The 11,233-nt window shown below is 39.9% G+C and overlaps 1 protein-coding gene across 2 annotated transcripts in view; it reads left to right on the plus strand.

Annotated features, from left to right (window-relative positions):
• Positions 1–11,233, plus strand: part of gnaz (guanine nucleotide binding protein (G protein), alpha z polypeptide) — a 29,097-nt gene that overhangs the window by 14,209 nt on the left and 3,655 nt on the right. Inside the window, exon 2 of one of the 2 annotated variants that reach the window (XM_041969374.1) lies at positions 593–1,916. In XM_041969374.1, coding sequence (XP_041825308.1) covers positions 1,194–1,916 — 723 coding nt within the window. In that variant the 5' untranslated portion in view covers positions 593–1,193. The remainder of the gene's footprint in view (positions 1–592; positions 1,917–11,233) is intronic. The other variant, XM_041969375.1, reaches the window with a different exon arrangement.

The raw sequence follows: 11,233 nt of genomic DNA on the forward strand, positions 1-11,233 counted from the left end.
TTGATGAAGCCATTAGTGATATGCATCTCATGTCTGGGCTTAACGGACACATCACATCTTCTCCTTTTAATCTATGAAGGTGCAAAAGTGATTATTTGTGATGCATATCCTCCAAGCTTGTCCATGCCCTCAATTATAGAACCAGGTTGCTAAATTAAAGTGGGATTTATGGTTTGTCTTAATTGCATACCAGCTCGTCCACTGTTCTCATCTTTTTAATGTTAAATAGGAGGTCTTTGTGTCGACCATTCGCTGTTATTTTTGAAGGTGAACAATGTGACATTCACTCTGTAAGTACCCACCAGTTAGCAGATGAGAAAAGAGCCCAGTATTATCAGCTAAGTTCAGACAGCATGTCAATTGACTTGGTTTTGTGAATGTATAACTCCACAGACGCTCATGCCTATAACACAAAGTCGGGTAACTAATTTCCATATACACAAAAATAAAAAATGATCTCAGCCTTTTTTCTCTGACCCTTAGAATATTTTCCAAAATGTTAAACTATTCCTTTAACACAAAAAGATTGATGACAGGGCAAAAAGGGAAAAAACTGTTCTTCATGCCTCTTCTTTCTCTTATGTGTTGGCAGGCCTTCAGTTGTTGGGAAGATATATCACAAGAGAAGAAGCAGAAAAGATTTTATCACGAGGATCAAGCAAAACGGGGCAAATATCGAACTGAGGTGGATAGTTGCAGAAGCCAAACAAGGGCAACATACCACAAGAGCCATGTGGGAGGAGAGTGAATGGGATTTGCTGTTCGCACGCATCAAGCCCAAACACTTTCTCTGCTGACATACACTGAACTTTCCTCAGCCTTCCACCAGAGCTTTTCCTCAGGGGGAGTCCCTGCTATGAACCCCAGCTCCACTGGCTTCAGCAGGCAGTCCAATCTCAGTGCCAGGCACTGCGTGGGCATCCCACAAGTCTGGGTTCTGCCCACACAGAACTCACAGACTGCCCCTGAAAAAATAGGAATGAAATACTCCTGAGCCGCTCCTTTGTGTTGTTGTTTTCCTGCCTTGTGTTAAATTGATCTGTTGCAATTTTTGCTGCCTCGTTCTCCAATACTCACAAAAAATCATCTCTGGCTCTTCCATCAGCCTTCTTACACTCACCACTTCCTTATAATTTGCTTTCCCATCACACAGCAGCACGAGTTCCTTTGTGCTTACCACGTGGCGGAGGACCATGGGATGTCGTCAGAGCTCGGAGGAAAAGGAAGCAGCGAGGCGCTCACGGCGGATTGACCGCCACCTGCGCTCGGAAAGTCAACGGCAGCGGCGTGAGATCAAGTTATTGTTACTTGGTACCAGCAACTCTGGCAAGAGCACCATTGTCAAACAGATGAAAATCATCCATAGTGGAGGCTTCAACCTGGAGGCCTGCAAAGAGTACAAGCCCCTCATCCTGTATAATGCCATTGACTCTCTGACTCGCATCATCCGTGCCCTCACCACTCTTAAGATTGACTTTCACAATCCTGACCGCGCCTATGATGCCGTGCAGCTCTTCGCCCTCACAGGGCCAGCTGAGAGCAAAGGGGAGATCACTCCAGAGTTGCTGGGGGTAATGAAACGTCTGTGGGCAGACTCAGGGGTTCAGGAGTGCTTTCAACGATCCAATGAATACCACTTAGAGGACAACACTGCCTACTACCTGAATGACCTGGATCGCATCTCTGCACCTGAGTACATCCCTACTGTAGAGGACATCCTCCGCTCCCGAGACATGACCACAGGCATTGTGGAGAACAAGTTCACCTTCAAGGAGCTCACCTTCAAGATGGTGGATGTAGGAGGACAACGTTCAGAGAGAAAGAAGTGGATTCATTGTTTCGAGGGCGTGACTGCAATCATTTTCTGTGTTGAGTTAAGTGGCTATGACCTCAAACTCTACGAAGACAACCAGACGGTAAGAAAACTCTTTTATACTTATGTACACATGTCACATAGAGATGTGCATGAAGCAACCGCTCATAGCAGTGTGAGGAGGGACCGAGCAGATATGAACTCAGTGGCCTCAAATATTCTCCTAAGTCTTAATATCTGTCATGAGAAGAGAATCAACATTTGTTCATCACTGTGTGTTTAATCATTGAGAATATTGTATATAATTTATGTTCAGCTTTTATTTGATCATTTCAACTGTAATAATTAGATACCAGTAACCTATTATTTGTGTTTAAGTTTATGCCCTACTTTGTAATGACTGAGCCACAAGTAATTATAAAAAGGCTTTATTGTTTTTCAGCATGTGTACAAAGTTTGGATAGAGATCCACAGTACAAAACAAGAAACATCTGGGACAAATTATTTAATAGTTCTGGGAAGTAAATAGAGCACAAGCCGGTTGTGCTGTGTCATTTCCTCTATGTAGATCCCCTTCTGCAACACTAACAACCTTGGGGCGGTCACAGAGATATATGCATGGAGATAATACCTTTTTTCTTCTTCTGGTCATGTAAAACACATACTATGTGCTCTGACATTTTCTGTTATAGTTTTTAATATCAGATGTTTAAACTCGTAAAGGATACTTCCTTGGATTCTGCTGTTGAATGTGTTTTTTGCTTTTTTTCCCAGTAAAGGCCCATTTATGCTCCCTTATGTACATAAATAGCGACCATTTCAAATGTTGTCATACGTCGCTGTCCTCATACATCCATGCATCTTTGGGTTGCTATGATGAAGTCAATTCTTCCACTAGGGGCAGTGCAAAATTCAGAGTTCATTCCCACGAGCCGACGTCACTTTCAGACACCGTTTAGCAGTGCTAATGCACCGCTAGAAAGTTGTTTTCAACTGCCCAACACTCCCTAAACACACACATAGTCTTTCTTCAAAAGCTTTGTACAGTTGTTGTGCTCGATTTCATTCTTCTTCTGCTTTTTTCCCTTGTTGAGCCTCTTCTTCTCTGGTTTGTTTCTTTCCCTGACCTCATGTCAGCTTTTCTGCTCACCACTGCCTCCGTGATTTCTGGTGGTATTGCGCTGTCTTCTGAGTCAAGAGATGGATAGCTGAGGCCTGGTACAGACATAAGGATTTTCAGGCTGCATTTGTCCTGATTTTGCCACTTCCCGACCAAGGACGGCATACACCTGATTATCATGAGTCTTATAAGATTTCCCTGTACAATTATCATTTGGTCTGAGGTGTGTTACTAGCTGATTTGTCACGATAATGTGCACGGAAATGGGTCGTAGCCGAGAATCAGAAATATTGAACATGTTCAATATTTACAACCCCATTTTTTCGTATGTGTGAGGAAAGCCGACAACTCATGAATTGTGACAGTGGTTATGATAATGATGATCTTCCTTAGAGAAAGTTAGATGCAGCAGAATGTCTTGAATGTTTTTTTTTCCACAAAATCTAAAGCATTGCTGGCATCATACAGCCTGCAGTGAATAACTCAGTTACCATCCCTTTAGTGTATTACAAAGATGGTTGAATTTAATGGCCAGGTTGAGCTCTAAACCGAGCTTAGATTTACTGCGCATGCAGCTATGTTTGAAAATAAATTGTATACCTAAAGTAAAGTGTAATATTGGCATGATGCTTTCTGGATAAGACAGAAGTAGTAGACAGCCCCCTTTTTCATCAACAACAATATTGTCGACCCCCCACCCCGTTGTGTAAAAAGCAACAGAGGTTAAAAAAAAAAAAGTACAAATTGTATACATGAAGAAAACAATGTGAGTATCGTGCCTCAAAAAAAGAATACAGTATATTTTATTATAGTATTGTATACTACAATGGCAAACATGATAATACTGGAAAATCTTTTCAGTCTAGGTAGCTAATGCTGGCTGTGGCTCCTGGATTGGGAAGGGAGCCATAATTTTAAACTTGATGCAACACACATTGATTTGGCTGGAACAGGTTTGTCATTCAATCACCCGGAACAAAGTTTTCCTCCCACAGAGTAAACATATAGAACTATAGTTTGATCACCATCGAATTATAATGTTGTCAGCTGATGCTGCTGTGTTCAGTCAACAGAGTTTAAGTAGCAAAACAGGTTTAAATAAAAGGTGACTGTTGTGACACCAGAGAGCTTTTATGATGCTTTGGTGGTTTTATGATTTTTCATTTCTTTTTTTAATTCTGTGTAATTAAGATTAGCTTGACAAATACTCAACTTTGCCCTGCATATACAGGGTCCCTCCATCCTAAATAAATGAACTCATACATCTTGCAGTTCTTGTACAATGCATCCATTTGGTTTAGTTTTGTTTAATAAACAATCTTAAAACCATATCTGAGTTTATGGTCCTTATCCAAAGTTCTTTTAATGGTGGGGGTTTTAGTGGACTAGGTATTTTTTTTCTTTCTTTCTTAAGAAATGGTGAAATGTATTTTTCTTAAGCAACAATAGCTATTTTAAATCTGTCTAAATTAAGACAGTGGTTGGTGTTTCCAATCTTCTTCTCATGGTTGTTGAATCTGAATGATTTCCTATCCGTAGCACACTCACTGCCTTATCTGAATGTTTTGAAATAGTTGTGCAGTCATTGTTTGTTTAACTGCCTTTGTGATAACATAAGATCAACAAAAGAATTTTCATTTGACTAGTCACTGCCATGAGGGCTCATTTTACCTTTCTCTTCTTTAATAGCATGATCACAAATTCTTCCAAAGATGGTTCAATTTTCCAGGTTCACCTTCATATCTTACATTCAACTCCAGGATTAGCCTGATTGGGAAAACTTTGTCATGACTGTAACTGAACTGGCCTGATAATTTATGGGCTGCCCAGATAAAGCAGGGTGTCCACTGTGCCAGGTTGGAACATGAAATCAATTAGTTGTATAGGTTAAAAATAAAGTCTGATGAGAAAATTCAGTATGGTGTTAATTGAGTTCACAGACTAACGTGTGAGGTTGTACCTGTGAGAATTAGCAGGTTGCAGGTGCCATGTAGCAATGGGAGTTAACTGGTGCTAAAAGAAACAACTTTTATTATTCAAAGAAAGTGCCATATAGTGTAAATTAGCAAAGCAGAAAACCTATCTGTCATATTATCGTTTGTTTTCAGTTTCTCTCCATCATTTTTGTTAGGAATTCTTTCCATATGGTTTTATGGAATTTAACACAAAAAGCTTAGTATAAATTTCTTTGAACAAGGAAACAGGGTTTTCCCAGTTAATGGTATAGGCCACAGAAAATTACGTTGCACTGATTTAATGCCAATTATACCCATTTTCAGTGACCAGACTGTGACATGGAGGTTTATGTGATTCAGGTGACGCCCTTCCACAAATAGTCTGCCGTTGTGATCACATGAACTGTTTCAGTCTTCGGAGCACTTTAGATGTGGATGCATTTTTTTTTTTTTGTCTACCATGTTGTCTGTAATGTCACTGCTGAGCTATTTGTGTTGATCATGGATTTAGAATGATTTTGTTTAACTTGAATTATGATGGTGGCTCCACTTATTCCTCACTCCATCCTTATACCCAATTCCTTTAATGCAATTTACAAAATTATGACATCAGTCTTTCATGGTCAGCTAGCTTGTTAGTTCATTGACTGTGACTATTGCGTGAGACCACAAAAAAGCAAATATCGTGTCATTGCTAAGAAGTCATGTGAGTCTTTGAGACTCTGTACAAAGAACAATAAATATCAGCACAGAGCCAAAGTAATAAGCCTTCACATGCTATTTGGAAATAAACTTTCTTTGTAATATATCACTGAATTATACCACTAAATAACGTCATTATCTCCTTAGCGGTTCCCACTTTAATAACAATAGCTATATGAATCCCTAAATGGGGTAGGAACTCATGTTTTTAATATGATCTAATGCTAGATGACAACATCTCCACGGTCATTTTTTTTTTTAGAGCTCTTTTACTTCTCTTACTTATAAAGCAAAGTTTTCTCTCACCAGACCAAACTGCTTACCAGTGACAGGGTGGTTCACAGCAGGCATCACCACAGTTGGTTTCAACAGCATCAGTCAGTCATCCAACCTGTCTTGTCTCGCCTCGCCTAGCTGCCCCCCAGTCACACCATTACACAGCACTTAAAAAATTATAGGTTGAACTGTCCTAGCAAAAAGCAAAAGTAACATTCAAAGAAAACAAACTAATCAAAACCCCATTCACTCCCATCCCTCTCTACTCTGCCCTCATGTGCACCATGAAGCCATGTCCAGCTCAAAGGGAGAGATTTAGTGATTTCTCCCCAAAATAAATCACAACTTAAACAAAAATGTTATAAACAATGTCACAATATATGGAACACATTCACTATTGAGGGGGCCTGTCAGACCATACCCTCACATCCGGTTAAAATGGGCAAGTGCAGAACAATGTATAACAAAGAGAAATCAACAAAAATATAAATAAATGCTTGTTGGTTTTTCATGAAGCTACAGCTGTAAATTTATGTAGAAATAAAAAAAAGAAATTCTTACCATGCAGGGCAGGTCGCTGAATCATATGCTTATAAATCTAGAGGATCATCAGGGTGTGGCACTTTGTATTAGCACTTCTTTGTTGACAATTAACACCTTGATGATAATCATTTACAGCGCAGTGCATAATATTGAGCTGACTGAGCTGACTAACAATATATGCATGTTTCCAAAAAAAAAAGAAAGAAAAAAAAAAAACATGTTTTCTAACTGCTTAGGTTGTTTCCAAAAAAATTGACAGTTTGCACACACTACACAGCTTTAACCTTTAAGAAAACCTTTATTAGTCCCTCAGTGGAGAAATTGCATAAACATGATCATTTAAATTCAGCTTTGACAAAATAGCTTGAATGCAAATCTTTAAAAATACCAGAGTGAAAAAGGTTTGTTAGTAGATTGGACAAACCACAAACTAGATTTAACAGCTGGGACGTTAGGAGGATCTGTGAGGGCATGACCGAAGTCACATGTATAAAAATATAATGAAGGAAAATTTCAGAAATCCTGATTACATTTGCAGTAACATTCTGGCACACTGCCTTATTTGATAAATAATGGAATATTTACAAGAATCATATATTTCCTTATATAAAGCTTTGATTTCAATTCTTACATCAGTTATATTGAACTCATAACAGCGGAAATGCTGACATCAGGGGGTTAACATTTATCTGGAAACTGACATTGTGGTTAGTTCATGAGAAATTAAATACATTTTTACCACAACAATGCTTATGATTCAAGTTTACAGATCAGAGATGACTCATTGGGTTTTACGCCGAATAGTTAATCGATAAGACAATGCAGAAAAAGCTAAAGGAAGAAAAGCCTGCTGTGGGTTGAAACATTTGTTCAGTGTTAAAGATGTCATTGGGAAGTATCAGACATTCATCAGTTTTAATGCACCTGTTTTACTATGAGAACAATTGATTGATGGCAGCACTGCAGTCTGTGCGCATTTACAAAGGTAAAAAAAAAGCCTCATAATTTAAAGAAGAAAAGGTGGCATGTCATAACAATCCATTGTTAAGTCCTATCATCATATTATTAATGTCAGTCTTCAAGATGCACAAGCAGGAAAAAATAAAAAAAAAAACATCACTACTAGTTCAGTTCCAATGTACCTCCTCACACTAGACAGAAAATACACCATAATAATTATAGTGCATTTACCCATCAACCCATTCCCTGATGCATTTTCCCTGTCCCATCCCTGTCTTTATAATGAATCGGTTGCCATGGTTGCTGTTGCTAGGCAACAGGCCAGTCAAATGCTCCTAATCCTTTGCTGTTGACAGTGAGCTTTGACTAGGGAGCGGAGGAAGAGGAAGGGGAAAGAGTAGATGGGTGGTGGTCGTTGAGGAGGGGGGGCTGCATGTGCATGCATGCATGTGCATGTGTGTCTGTAAGAGTGTTTGTGGGTGTGTCATGCATATGCAGTTCAGGTTTATTTGCAACAGTTGCCTCTGAACAACTGCAGAGAATTCAATGTGTCAGTGATGCAAAAGTGAAAAGCAGAGAAGTGAGGCTTGCAGCTGTTCGAGCTTTTGTTCTGACAGCAGCGTCAGCCCCTGTCTCCAATGTTTCACTATCAATTTCTCAAACAGAAATAAATTAAATGTCACATTAAAGAAGATTAGAAATTAATCAATGAGGTTTAATGTTTTTAATGTCAAAACTCTTGGAGGGTGCTTTTCCACACAAGCTGCTGTGAAGATTATACGTGAGCAGACTTGAATGTAAAGCAACCCTTTTCCCGGTCAGAGATTTTAACATCGCATTGGTTGTTATTCTGAATCACACAATGTTCCAGTGTGTTTTAGAGCTGTGTCTGACAAGGATTCACGAATATTCCTAGACACAACCTCTTAACTGGCTAATGGGTTATCAAATGCTTAACTATCATATATTGTAGCAGCACTTTCAGCAAGAAAACCAGATTAAACTGATTCAGAATAAAACAGCAGTTTTTGTAATTTATTTACACTAAAATTATTCAAATTCTTGATGATGCTAGTCTAAGGATTTAGTAATACTTATTGCCTCATAATAGCTGCACTGGTAACATTTCTTCAGCCATCTCATCTGCTTGCTGTTTTGCAAAGCGATCACTGGTATGCCTTTTTTTGCAAAGCTTACACTCCTAATTTATCATTGTTATATTTGTCTTGTAGTGCATACATCTTTACCTTATCCTCATGCAATAGAAAGTGAAAAAATGCATTACTGAACTTAAGAGTATCTTAAACCCAAATGCAAACATATACAAATGTATGATTAAAAGAAACCTTAACATCGTGCAGGGTTACTGTGCGCCGTAGACATTAGTGATTTTACAGGCAGAGAGAACAAGGCGGGAGCACTCTGAACAATGAAATCTTCAAGCAAATGAAAAAACAAACAAACAAAAAAAAAAGATTAATGCAAAAAGCCCATTTTCTGTTAGACAGCAACAATTAATATATACCATATATAAGCAGACATGTGTTGTGTAAAAAAAAACTTGTATGTATGGAAACAAAGCAATGACACTGTGATGAACTTCATTGTTAATACTTAAGCATAATTAAGGCCTGGGGGGGGGGGGGGGGTTCAACAAGCGTGTGTGAGGATATTTCTGTATCAGTAGGTATCTGAGTCAAAGGAAGGGGGTCTGCATGGTTTAATGCTCCTGGGTGCACCCTCCCCCCAACCCAGCTCCTTCCACTCCCCATTAAGAAATCTTACTTACTGTAGGAGTGTTAAAGTGGCCAGTGTTGGAGAGTAAAGACTACTTGAACTCAGATGGCTCTCTCTTAGCCGCTATACTTTCAAAGCGCTCTTGTTTTGACACCTTGGAAAGAGGAGTGAGGTCAAAAAGCCTGACAGGACTTGGTGCTGTATACAATGATTAGGAGAGAGTTTTACCCTGTGCAGGATATACACTGATACAGAGAGTAGAGCTTGTGCTTCATCATGTGAAAGAAGAGAAATGAGGATGTATGGATAAAGGAAGAAGCATGAAATGCTAAAGTGTAGAACTGATTCTGCAGACAAATGACATTGGACAAAACTGCACATGCCTATAATTTACATTCTTTTAATATATTCATCAGGATATTTCATAGGCTACGCAGGAAGGGATACTTAATAAATTATGTTAATAATAGCACGTGTTTGCAATGAATGGATACTAATGCAATATTTCTTAGGTAAAACCGTGTAATGTAAATTATTTATTATAATGAGGCACAATTTATGGAAGCAGTTAAACAGGTTCCTGTCTTCTCAGACTTATTTGAATGCTGCAAGCATGTTTTTTTTTTTTTTTTTAAAGTGGTATCAAAGGGCTGCATGCACCTCTGGTTTGCCATAACTGCCTTTGTGGATTACAGTTCTGCGTTCAACACAATAATCCCGGACAGATTATGCACAAAACTGGACACTGTTGGCCTCCCCCCTCTCACATGTGCCTGGATAAAGGACTTCCTAACAGACCGACCCCAGACTGTGAGACTAGGTCCCCACCTCTCCTCCACCAGCACGCTGAGCATCGGCTCCCCACAGGGCTGTGTGCTGAGCCCCCTCCTGTACTGCCTCTACACCCATGACTGCAGGCCGGCCCACAATGACAACCTCATCGTCAAGTTCGCTGACGACACTACAGTGGTCGGACTCATCTCCGGGGGTGATGAGGCTGCCTACAGGGAGGAGATCCTGAAGCTGGCTGCTTGGTGTTCTGAGAACAACCTCGCTCTCAACACCAAGAAAACCAGGGAGATCATCATCGACTTCAGGAGGTTCAGCACAGACCCAGCCCCCCTCTACATAAATGGCGAGTGTGTGGAGAGGGTCCACACCATCAGGTTTCTTGGCGTCATCATCTCGGCCGACATCTCCTGGTCAGAGAACATCACGTCAATCACCAAGAAGGCTCAGCAGCGGCTACACTTCCTGAGAGTCCTCAGGAGGCACCAACTGAACTCCAACCTGCTGCTGACCTTCTACCGCTCATCCATTGAGAGCCTGCTGACATACTGCATCACAGTATGGTACGGCAGCTGCACTGTAGCAGACAAGGAGAGGCTACAGAGAGTGGTAAAGACAGCACAGAAGATCATTGGCTGCCCTCTCCCCTCCCTGACGGACATTTACACCTCCCGCTGCCTCAGCAGAGCCAGAAACATCATAAATGACAGCTCCCACCCTGGCTCTGATCTGTTTGCCCTGCTGCCCTCTGGGAGGCGCTACAGGTGCATCAGGACTAAAACAAACAGACTCAAAAACAGTTTCTTTCCAAAAGCAATAACTGCCCTGAACTCCTGTAGGACTTCAAATCTGAAATACGCTGGACACTAACAACATATGTGCAATACATTCTGTCACATGACATGTACAACATATCATGATCCGTGCAATAATACTTTGAACGTGCAATATATTTTATTTTTTCAGACATAGACATCATACTTATATCTGCAAATAACTAGAGTGTGCACATCTGTTTTATTTCTGTAAATATTTTATACCTTAGATCTTTTATTTATTATTTATTTCTATACTGCTCTCTCTGCACTGACACTGGGGATGGCTTAATCTCGTTGTACATGTGTATAATGACAATAAAAGGCATTCTATTCTATTCATTCTATCATTATCCAGAAACACCACACTTCTACCATTAAATAATCGCTGTTTGCTTTGTATCTGCACAATTGTCTAATCCTTTGCTATTTCACTTGGTATCTTTTTCTTGTTTTTTTTTCATGCAGTGCAGATCTTGTGATTTGCTCAGAGCATCATGCTGTTTCTGTAACCTTTTAAACA

Source organism: Melanotaenia boesemani, chromosome 19, assembly GCF_017639745.1.
Source record: "Melanotaenia boesemani isolate fMelBoe1 chromosome 19, fMelBoe1.pri, whole genome shotgun sequence".
NCBI lineage: Eukaryota > Metazoa > Chordata > Actinopteri > Atheriniformes > Melanotaeniidae > Melanotaenia > Melanotaenia boesemani.